At 41.5% G+C, this 12,283-nt stretch overlaps 1 protein-coding gene across 2 annotated transcripts in view; it reads right to left on the reverse strand.

Moving 5' to 3' along the window:
• ccdc61 (coiled-coil domain containing 61) overlaps nucleotides 1-12,283 on the reverse strand; it is an 85,453-nt gene that overhangs the window by 30,216 nt on the left and 42,954 nt on the right. For both annotated transcript variants that reach the window (XM_073063899.1, XM_073063900.1), the window contains one exon: nucleotides 2,485-2,756. In XM_073063899.1, coding sequence (XP_072920000.1) covers nucleotides 2,485-2,756 — 272 coding nt within the window. The remainder of the gene's footprint in view (nucleotides 1-2,484; nucleotides 2,757-12,283) is intronic.

The raw sequence follows: 12,283 nt of genomic DNA on the forward strand, positions 1-12,283 counted from the left end.
TCCAGAGCTGGTGCCCCTAAGGCAGTCCTACTTTGAGTTCAATGCTGACTGGCAACTCCTGGTGCCAAACTGTATCAGTCTTTGCCGTTGGATTCATCAGATGTGTGGAGAAGGGGAGTTTGCTACGTGGGCAACAGCTTGCTCTCCATGTTCTAATGCCCTGGCTTGTGTATCTGGACAGCTGGGATGCAACATCTGTGGTTGACCCAGACCAATGAAGACCTTTCTTGTGTTCTTTATGCTGCACCTGATCTGGAGTAACAATCATTTCACCCTCCTTTATGCTTGCATACTGAAAAATTAGAGCAATCTTGAATTGTGAAACAAGAGTCAGGGGTTTAGAGCACGAAGACAAGAAAATCTACAAATGTTGGAAATCTAAGCAACTCACACAAAAAGCTGGAAGAACTCAGCAGGCCAGGCAGCATCAATGAAAAAGAATAAACAAGTCGACATTTCAGGATGAGCCCCTTCTTCAGGATTGAGAAGGAAGGAGGAAGACGCCTAAATTAAAAGGTTGGGGGAGAAAAAGGAGGCTAGCTGAAGGTGATAGGTGAAACCAGGAGGGTAAGAAAGGTCATAGGTTGGAGAAGAAAGAATCTGATAGGAAAGTAGACAATAGACCAGATGGAGCTGGTACACAATTCGGTCCTGGGTGCAAGCTCAAATTACAAAAAAGTTAGCATGGGATGGTGCAGGTTGAATTACTAGACCAGAGACCTAGAGGCCAGAGTTCAAATCCCACTCCTGTAGCAGTGGAGATTAAATTTAGATTAATAATCTGGAGCAGAAGTTGGAGGAGAAAGTCTAGAATTAGTAATAATACACACACAATGCTGCAGGAACTCAGCAGGCTAGGCAGTATCTATGGAAAAAAGTACATTTGATGTTTCAATCCGAAACCCTTCGACAGTCCTTCAAAATTCACCCAGGAACAAGAAGATAGTGTTATTAACAAAACATTTAACACAATGGTTCCAGGAACAAAAGAAAGAGTAATGTAGCTAGACTGCGAAATCTGGCATTCTTCTTACATTAAGAAGACGAAAAGACTTGAGTTTATAAGAATTGGAGGAAAGGGATAGTGGAAATCTTATTGAAACCTATCAAATATTGAAAGGCCTAGATAGCGTGGAGTGTTTCCTACAGTTAGGGAGTCTAGGACCAGAGAGCACAGCCTCAGAATGCAAGGACATCCCTTTAGAACGTAATAAGGAAGAATTTATTCAGCTAGACGGTGGTTAATCTGTTGCACTCATTGCCACAGAAGGCTGTGAAGGCCAAGTCATTGGGTGTATTTAAACTGGAGGTTGATAGGTTATTCAATAGTGAGGACATCAAAGGTAACAGGACAAAGGCAGGAGAATGGGGCTGAATGGCAGAACAGACTCGATGGGCTGAATGGCTTAATTCTGCTCCTTTGTCTTACTGTCTTATAGATGTCATATTCACAGTTATGAAGGGCTTCTCTGAAATAAAGAGAAACCATTTCCAATAACCACAGGGCCCAGTATTCTGTGAGGATTTAATTAAATTGGCAAAACAGAGCTCAAAGATGAAGTGTGATGAATACTCTCATTTACTGCTACAGTATACTGTTAGAGTCATGGAAAACTACAGCTACAGAAAAAGGCCCTTTGGCCCATCTAGTACATTCCAAACCATTTTAACTGCCTATTCCCATTGATCTGCACTGGGACCATAGCCCTCCATACCCCTACCATCCATGCATCTATCCAAACTTCTCTTAAACATTGAAATCAAGTTTGCATGCACCACTTGTGCTGGCAGCTCATTTTACACTCTCACCAACCTCTGAATGAAGAAGTTCCCCTTCATGTTCCCCTTAAACTTCTCACCTTTCACCCTTAACCCATGACCTCTGATTGTAGTCCCACCCAACCTCAGTGGAAAAAGCTTGCTTGCATTTGCCCTATAATTTTGTATTCCTCTATCAAATCTCCTCTCAATCTTCTACGTTCCAAGGGGTAAAGTCCTAACCTATTCAACCTCTCCTTATAACTCAGGTCCTCCCGACCCAGCAACATCCTTGTATAATTTCTCTGTCTTCTTTACACCTTAATTACATCTTTCTTGTAGATAGATAACCAAAACTGCACACAATACTCCAAATTAGGCCTCACCAACATCTTATACAACTTCACTATGACATCCCATCTCCTGTACTCAATACTTTGATTTATGAAGGTCAATGTGCCAAAAGTCTTTTTTTTTACACCCTATGTCACTTTCAATGATTTATGGACCTATATCCCAGATCCCTTTGTTCTACTGCACTCCTCAGTGCCCTGCAGTTCACTGTGTAATACCTAACCTGGCTGGTCCTACCGAAGTACAAAACCTTGCATTAGTTTGCATTAAATTCCATCTGCCATTTTTCAACCCATTTTTCCAGCTGGTCCAAATTTTAAATTAGATTTATAGATTTGCTGTTTGTAGGTCATGCTTTGAGACATCCTGTACCTGTTGGAGAGGGAGTCAGCTTGTGCACATGGCATCGATTTCCTCTCTGACTCTCCCGGGAAGATGATCGCTCCCTACCACGAAAGGATGTCTGCCCGCCGCTCCTCTCTCTGGATGTGGATCCTGACCACTGCCTGCTCCGGTCCCTTGAGGCAGAACGGCTGTCCTCTCGAAGCCTGTGGGCTGAGTTCGTCCTGTTCTGAGAGTGCCGTTCAGAACTTGGGCTAAGATTCGACCGACTCTGGGGGGAGGGTCCTGCTGGAGTGAGTCGACTGGAAGAGCAGAGGATGAAGGGAAAGGGTGGAGGAGGAAAAGGGTGAGAAAAAAAAGATTCAAAATCTGCATGCAAATATCAGTGGGACTCAGTGGACTGAGTTTCTTAGTTTTCTACAATATAGATGATGACCAAACGAACCCCATTACGTCCAGAGGAATGGCCTTTTTGATTCCTGTGGTCCTAAGACTTCAGTGGCTATCAACAGAAAAGGTCACCAGTAGAAAATCCTATAAGCCAGTTGTGGGGGCAGAGGAGCACAAAAAGGATTGAAAGAGAGATATAGAGAGGAGAGATAGAGCGATGCTGGAGGTGTTTTAAATTATGAATGAATGGTGTGGAGTAAACACTAAAATTGATTGTCTACCTGCTGTGCACTTTCTCTGTAACTGTTACATTATATACTGCATTGTTTTTCTTTTTATACTACCTTGACGTATGGAACAATCAGTCTGGATCGTTAGCCATGAAGGAATTAATATAGAAGACAACATTGAACTCAAATGGATCAAGGACAGTGGAAGAAGACAGACCAATTGTCTTTGTTCTTGCCATGAGGGCAAAGGAATGGAGGTTGTCATTTTGTGAGCTGTTTGAAACTGTCCTTTCAGCTCCACATTTTGTGAACTCTGAACTGATTCATGCCCTGAGATAATCTAATCAGAGCAATTGAACGCGGACACAAGGAGTTTCTGCCATTGATCTGCTAAACCCGAGATCATTCTCAGATAAGCTGTGTATTGTGTACAAACATTTTAATTTCAATTCCCATTCCTGTTCTGACATGTCAATCCATGACCTCCTTTCATGCAAAGGTAAGGCCACTCTCAGGGTAGAGGAGCAACACCTTATATTCAGTGTGGGTACCCTTCAACCTGATAGCTTGAATATTGATTCCTCTTTCTGGTGAATAAATTCCCCCCTTCCCCACTCTTGATCTTTTACTTCTTCTCACCTAGCTATTACATCACCCTGGTTCCCCTCCTCCTTCTCTTTCACCTGTGGTCCAATCTCCTCCCCTATCAAATTGCTCACTCTCCAGCTATTGGCTTTTTCCACCCACCTATCACCTTCCAGCAAGTTTCTTTCCCCTCTCCCCCCACCTTTTTATTCTGGCATCATCCCCCGTCCTTATCAGTCCGGAAGAAAGGTCTCAGCTTGAAATGTTGACTGTTTCCTCTCTTCCATAGCTGCTGCCTGGCCTGCTGAGTCTCTCCAGTGTTTTCTATGTGTTGCTACTGTGTACAGTGGCAGGTTTGCAGAAGTAATCTCATTGTTTCCCAGTGTCCGGGTGACTCAGTTTTGTCTGGTTTGAACCAGAATCAAAGAGAACAAAAGAAGTCACCTAAGACATGTAGTTGTGTAGACTTTAGACTACATCCAATGGGAACTTTTATAGGTCAGTCAGGTGACCTAAAGCCAACAAGATTGAAGTGTAATATTTGAACTGATGAGGAAGACTATAAGAATCAGAAGTTTCAAATTCCAAGGGGTGAGAACTTTGGAGACTAACTAGCACAAGGAAGAACCCCTATGCCAGAAGCTGGGAGAAGATAGGATTGATTTTCTGATCCACTACATCAGTGTTATAAATTGGAGAAGTGGTCTGAGTGAGTATTGGTACAGAGGAAATAGTAGAATTCATGTTTTAAGTTGTTGGCCTGGGGTTAACATATTTATGTTGTTGCCTATGCAGAGACAATAAAGCTTGAGCTTTGATTAGTTAAGAGTTGCATAATGAATTGCCCAACCTAGATCAGTTGACGAACAGTCAACAAGGTGGCATGTATCAGTAGGAAAGCAGCATCCATCAGCAGAGAGCCCCACCACCCAGGCCATCGCTCCTGCCTTCAGGAAGAGCTCAGGACTCGCACCACCAGGTTCAAGAACAGTTAGTACCCCCTCAATCATCGAGCACTTGATTAAAAGGGGATAACTGCACTCACTTGCTCCATCGCTGTGATGTTCCTACAACCTATAATCTCATTTTAAGGACTCTTTATTTCATTATCTCATATTCTTATAATTTATTGCTATTTATTTATATTTGCATTTGCACAGTTTGTCATCTTCTGCACTCTGGTTGATCTTTCATTGATCCTGTTATAGTTACTATTCTATTGATTTGCTGAGTATGCCTGCAGGAAAATGAATCTCAGAGTTGTATGTATATGGTGAAATATACTGTATGTACTTTGGTAATAAAGTTTACTTTGAACTTTAATAAATCAATTAAGAAGCATTTCTTTCTGTCAGAGAATCAAAAACTAGGGACTAAGATATACAAGTCATCACCTCATAAAACAATAGAGAGCTTTATTAGAATGTGGAAAATGCTATGGCAAGAAGTTGAGGCAGGTGACTGACATACTTTCAAAGGGAAAACAAACAAGAACAGGAATGGAAGTAGAGAGGTGAACGAAAGGAGATTTGTGTGATATGAAATTGCCGAGAGGGCTATTTAGCTAAACAAACGTTTCTGTTTCTAGTATTCCTTGTGGGGGAAACGCTCATGAATGCTTGATTCATCTGTGCATGTTATCCAAGTGACCACTCCTCATATAGGACTAGTCTCAGGCATAGGCTGCCCATATGCAAGCATCAACCTCTCACTCAATTTCCATTTCCATTGTGTGGTTTGGTGAACTTTTGTCTAATAAGCCCTCTGTGTAGCTGGAGGTTATACTACCCTAAAGGAGCTATATAATTCCAAGAATTTTTTTAATATACAATGGATTTCAGTTAAATAGGACACACCAGGAACAGTACATTTTGGCCCAATTTAACAGCTGCCCTAATTAGCCAAAGTTTCATGGAAACAGTTAAAAGGTATAGTATAAAAATAAGTATTAAACTTTTAGCTGAAATTAAATTATGTATTTAAATGAACTTTTAATGAATTATGTATTTAAATGAAATACGAAACAAATTACAACACTATCAACACTACAACAATACTATAAAACTGTACTAGATCCTAACAGTTATCAACAAAGGAATTGTGAGCTGACCGAGTTGTGAACTCAGTCAGCATCAGGGCACTACCCTCCCCAGCATCCAGGACATCTTCAAGGTGCAATGCCTCAAAAAGGTGGCATCCATCATTAAGGACCCCATTACCAAGATCATGCCCTTCTCGTTGCTGCCATTAGGGAGGACGTATAGGAGCCTGAAGGGACCCACTCAATGATTTTGAAACATCTTCCTCCCTGCCATCAGATTTCTGAACCCATGAACACTACCACATGACACAGATTTAGATATAGACACAGACACAGCTGCAAGAAAACGTTTGTGAACCCTTTGCAATTACCTGGTTTTCTGCACTAATTACTCAAAAACTGTGGTCTGATCTTCATCTAAGTCACAATAATAGACAAACACAATCTACCTAATCTAACAACACACAAACAATTGTATCTTCCATGTCTTTATTGAACACATTGTTAGACCATTCACAGTCCAGGCTGGAAAAAGTATGTGAATTCTTGTACTTAATAAATGGTAGAACCTCCTTTAGCATCAATAACCTCCACAAAACGTTTCCTGTAGCTGTTGATCAGACTTGCACAACAGTGAGGAGAAATTTTAGACCATTCCTCCATATAAAACTGTTTCAGTTCATCAGTATTTTTAGGATACCTTGCATGAACAGCCCTCTTCTGGTCATGCAATATCTCAATTGGGTTAAGGTCCGCACTCTGACTAAACCATTCCAAAACACTAATTTTCTTCTTTTTTAAAATTATTGTTGTTGATTTACTTGTGTTTCAGGTCATTGTCTTGTTGCATTATCCAACTTCTATTAAGCTTCAGGTGACAGACCGCGACCCTGATGTTTTCCTGTAAAATGTCTTGATATAATTTTTAATTCATTGTTTCTTCACCTATTACAAGCTGGCCAGGTCCTGAGGCAGCAAAGCAGCCCAAATCTTCCCCCATACTTAAGAGCTGGGATGAGATTTTGGTTTTGGTGTACAATGCTCTTTTCCCTGCAAACACAGCGGTGTGCATTTCTGCAAAAACTTCAGCTTCTATCTCAGCTGTCCACAAAACATCATCCCAGAAGTGTTTTCGAACATCCAGATGGTCTTTTGCAAACTTGAGACATACAACAATATTTATTTTTGGAGTGCAGTAGCTTCCACCGTGGTGTCCTTTTATGAACACCATTCCTGTTCAGTGTTTTTCTTATAGGGAACACATGAACAGAGACAGAAGCAAGTTCTATAGATTTCTGCAAGTCTTTTGCTATTACCCTTGCTTTCTTTTTCATCTCCTTCAGCATTGCACATTGTGCTCTTGTTGTGATCTTTGCAGGATGCCCTCTCCTAGGCAGAGTAGGAACAGTACTGAATTTCCTCCATTTGTAGACAATTTCTCTTACTGTGGACTAATGTGGACTTTAAAAATGTTTTCTTAGCCTTTTCCAGAGGTCCTCTGAAAGTTGTTTTGATCGAGGCACAGTGCATATTGTTGAGTTCTGTTTATTTGGACTAGTTAAGTATTTAGTAGGCATGCACACTTTTCCTGTGAACATTTTAGATGAAGACATTACTGAAAATTAGTGTGAGAATGAAGTACTAACTTCACACAAAACATGACATGGATGAGAAATGCAAAGAGTTGCTCAAACTTCACAAGCAGTTTGGACACACTTCAACTGATAAGACTTAAAAAACTGCTCAGGAGTTCAGGAAGCAAAGATGCAGATTATTTTTCCATTCTACAGCAGATAATTGACAGATGTGAGACGTGCCAAAAGTTTGGAAAGCCCAAGCCTATGGTTGGTTTGCCACTAGCATCTGAATATGTTGAATATATTGAAACTCATAGCACTGTAAATACAAAGAGATCCCTACAGAAAGTAAAAACTTTCATTCATTTCTGGAGAAGTTTTCTGGAGAACTTTCATCCATTTCTGGCCCACCTTGGAAAGAATTCAGTGATAATGGTGGTGAATTTAATAATGATGAATTCAGAGATATGGCAGAGAACTTTAACATTGAAACAGAGACAACAGCGGCATATAGTCCTTGGAGTAAGGTACTTACTGAAATAATGTTGAAGGTAAAGGAAAGCAATGGCTGTGATTGGAATGCAGCCCTGGATTGGCCCCTTACGGCAAAGAATAGCATGCACAATGTACATGGCCAGCGCATGTATGAATTGGTGTTCAGTCAGAATCCAAACCTGCCCTCTGTACTGGTTGACAGACCACCTGCTCTGGTGGGCACGGCAAGCAGTGAATGGCTTGGGAAACATATTTCAGCACTGCGTGCATCAAGCAAGGCTGTCACTGAAACAGAGTGTTCAGAGAGAATTCAAAGAGCACAGAGGGCACAGGTCCATCATACAAATGACAAATACGACATGGGACAATATTATAAAAGAGCAGACTGGACAGAATAGAAAAATCTGGAGTTGTCATATGGTCAGTATGGAATTGTAGTATTTGTGAGAAATATGTGAGAGTGCATCATTCCAGACTACGTAAAGCACAAACTGAAGACCATCAGAACTCCTTGGAGAATGACACAAAAAATGAAAAGCACTAACCTGGTACACTGTCGCATAGCACAGACAGGGATGAGGAGAGGGCAGCTAAGGACCCAACAGAGTTGCTCGACAGTGGCACAGACAATGCAGATGGGGACTCAACAGACTTCCCTGAACAGAAATGATCACAAGTGCAAAGACAACGTGGAAGCTTCTGTCACAGGGCAAACTGTGAGATTTGTAGACCAAGACACTGGTATCTCATACAAAGCTGAAGGATGAGCAGGCAAAGCCACTTGGAGAAGCAACAGTTGGTACAACTTGAAATACCTTGAACCAGTCAGAGTCGCAGGCACCACAAGGTCAGTAGACATGTCATGTGTAGATAGACTTCATAGCGAATCAAGCATAGATCAGGCTGGACTATCTGAGAATGGCAAGATGAAGATGTTCTAACAGCTAAAGAGGTGTCGTTTGAATCTGAAAATCAGGATGAAATTAGAAGTTGGAGCCAGAGCCTTTGGCCAAAAGACAGTGCTTACAAAATGGGTGTGCACTCTGAAAGAAACCCCGACAGGAATTATACCAAAAGCACGTCTGATGGCTGTTCAGTTTTGAGGAACTGAACATAAAAGAACTCCAAAAAGACTCACCAACATGTGCATCAGAGTCTCTCTGACTACTTCTCTCAGTGATACGTCAAAAGCATTGGCAACCCAATTCCATGGTCATAAAATCCACATTCTTACAGGGAATGGAGTTGGCATGTGACATTTACATTAAACCCCCCCCCCCCCCCCAAGCCAGAATTAAAGGACCACTGTGAAAACGCAAAAAGTGTGTGTATGGTCTAGCAGATACATCAGTTTACTGGCATAAAATGGTCAAGGAAATAATGTTGAAAACAGGTGGAAAGCTGTCATGTGGATCCAGCTGTTTTTTACTGGTAAGATTCAGGATATCATTTGATTGGAGTATTTGCCTGTCAGGTAGATCACTTCATATCAGGTAGCTCACAAAACTTTGCCACAACAGTTATCCCTCAGCCAAAGTCAACCTTTCAGGCTGGACGGGTAGAACATGACAGATTCTCTGTAGGGATAGACATCCTTGCTGTTGACAGAACAGTACAACTATACCAAAAAAGTTACATCAGGGATCTTCAGACAATGCCACACAATGGGGTGCAGGCCATAGTGAAGCTAAAGCTGAGCAACGTTGGTCAAAGGTAGGTCAGATTCTACGGGTGCCAAGGCATAGCAGACCTGTCATCATGTTTGATGCCTGCAACTTGGCAGACAGTCAAAAAAAGCCATAATACAAACTTTACATGAGGCAAATAAGATAGTGAGCAGGATTCAATCTGGAAAAAGTAGTCTTGAAGTTTCAACAGCTTGGAAAAGATAGCTCAGAGGCTTGTTGTCTTCAGTGATGCCTCACTTGGAAATCTTCCTGATAGAGGTACTCAAAGGGGGCATTTTATTTTACTGATGGGAGACAAGGGAAGATTTTCACCTCTCTACTGGCAATCAAAAAGGATGCAAAGAGTTGTACAGAGTACAATGGCAGGAGAAAACTTTGCATTGTCTGAAGGTAGTGACAATGCTGTTTTTCTGACCACACCTTGAGCTTTTCCCAAGGTGACATAAAGAAGAACAGTCTATAAATAACTTGCGTCGCAGACATCTACTCTTTGGTTGATGCCATCAAATCCACCAAGTCAGTTACAGAGCAGAGGCTTTGTCTAGAGATGAGCAACATCAAAGAACTTGTCCAAGCCCAGAAAACTCACCACACGCTATGGTCGCTACAAAGGAACAACTAGCTGACTGTCCCACAGGAAGGGAGCACCAGCTCTTGTGCTGTTAAAGGCACTTAGTGAAGGCACTTGGTACCTTAAGAATTGTATTAAACATCAAGGGTTAGAACTAATTGTCATATCCTAATGGACATATGAATTGTCTTAATTTTTTAAATTTATTATTTTAATATATACATAAAATGGGAGATTATTGAATTCAGTTCATTCAAACTATGTAACGTTTTAGTAGGCATGCGCACTTTCCCTATTATATCCAAGTGCACTGGAGGAAAAGGGGGATTTCTGGGATGATAAAGTGGCAGCCCTCATGCATTGAACTGAGGTGTTTAAAGTAAATTTGTTTAAACAAAAGTAAAACGAGACTGTTGTTTGGGCATTAACACACATAAACAAATCTTTCTTGAGAAGAACAGGCTCTGTCAGTAACGTGACTTTTTATAGGGCAGGGCACCCGAACAACCCACACCTCCAATATCATCTCATTGATTGGAGCACCTGACTCCAAATAGCTTTTGTAGAAGGCATTACCCCAGAGGTTCCCATACTCTTTTGAACCTAGACCGTGTTTAAATGGTGGACTCAGTATTGACGAGAAGTACAATTGTTTGTATGTTATTTGGTTAGGCAGATTGTGTTTGCCTATTATGTGACTTAGATGAAGATCAGACTACATTTTTAGTAATTAATGCAGAAAAACAGGTAATTGCAAAGGGTTCACAAACTTTCTTGAAAGAGAATGTGTGTGTGTGAGAGACAGTGAGAGAGAGCACGAGAGAGAGACTGACTGAGACTCCACTTGCTTCAAGTGACAGTGCCTAAGAACAACGTAAACTGCCTTAGTGACTAATGCCCGGTAGCCCTCACATCTACAGTGATGAAATGCTTTGAGAGGCTGGTCACGACTAGACTGACCTTCTGCCTCAGCAATTTGCCTATCGCCACAATGTCAATGGCAGATACAATCTCAAAGGCTCTTCTCACAGCTTTAGACCACCTGGACAACATAAACACCTATGTCAGGATGCTGTTCATCAACTATAGCTCAGCATTTAATACCATTCCCCCAATCCTGATTGAGAAGTTACAGAACCTGGGCCTTTGTACTTCCCACTGCAATTGAATCCTCAACTTCCTAACTGGAAGATCACAATCTGTGCAGATTGGTGATAACATTTCCTCCTTGCTGACGATTAACACTGGTGTACCTCAGGGGTGTGTGCTTAGCCCACTGCTCTATTCTCTCTATACCCATCACTGTGTGGCTAGGCATAGCTCAAATACCATCTATAAATCTGCTGATGACACAACTATTGTTGGTAGAATCTCAGATGGTGACGAGAGGGCATACAGGAGCGAGATATGCCAACTAGTGGAATGGTGCCACAGCAACAACCTGGCAATCAATGTCAGTAAAACGAAAGAGCTGATTGTGGACTGCAGGAAGGGTAAGACAAAGAAAAACACACCAATCCTCATGGAGTGATCAGTAGTGAGCAGTTTCAAGTTCCTGGGTGCCAAGATCTTTGAGGACCTAACCCGGTCCCAACATACCGATGCAGTTTTAAAGGCGACAAGAGACCAACTGTACTTCGTTAGGAGTTTGAAGACATTTGGTATGTCAACAAATACACTCAAAAACTTCTACAGATGTACCGTGGAAAGCATTCTGACAGGCTGCATCACTGTCTGGTATGGTGGGGGGAAGGGGGCTATTGCACAGAACTGAAAGAAGCTGCAGAGGGTTTGTAAATCTAGTCAGTTTCATCTTGGGTACTAGCCTACAAAGTACCCAGGACATCTTCAAGGAGCAGTGTCTCAGAAAGGCAGCGTCTATTATTAAGGACCTCCAGCACCCAGGGCATGCCCTTTTCTAACTGTTACCATCAGGTAGGAGATACAGAAGCCTGAAGACACACACGCTCAGCGATTCAGGAACAGCTTCTTCCCCTCTGCCATCGATTCCTGAATGGACATTGAACCTGTGAACACTACCTCACTTTTTAAATATTTTTTGCATGATTTTTAATCTATTCAAAATATGTATACTGTAATTGATTTATTTATTATTATTTTATGTTTTTCTTCCTCTTCTTCTGTATTATGTATTGCATTGAACTGCTGCTGCTAAGTTAACAAATTTCATGACACATGCCAGTGATAACAAACCTGATTCTGATTCTAAAATACATGCCAACATTGCATTT

Source organism: Hemitrygon akajei, chromosome 12, assembly GCF_048418815.1.
Source record: "Hemitrygon akajei chromosome 12, sHemAka1.3, whole genome shotgun sequence".
Taxonomy (NCBI): Eukaryota; Metazoa; Chordata; class Chondrichthyes; order Myliobatiformes; family Dasyatidae; genus Hemitrygon; species Hemitrygon akajei.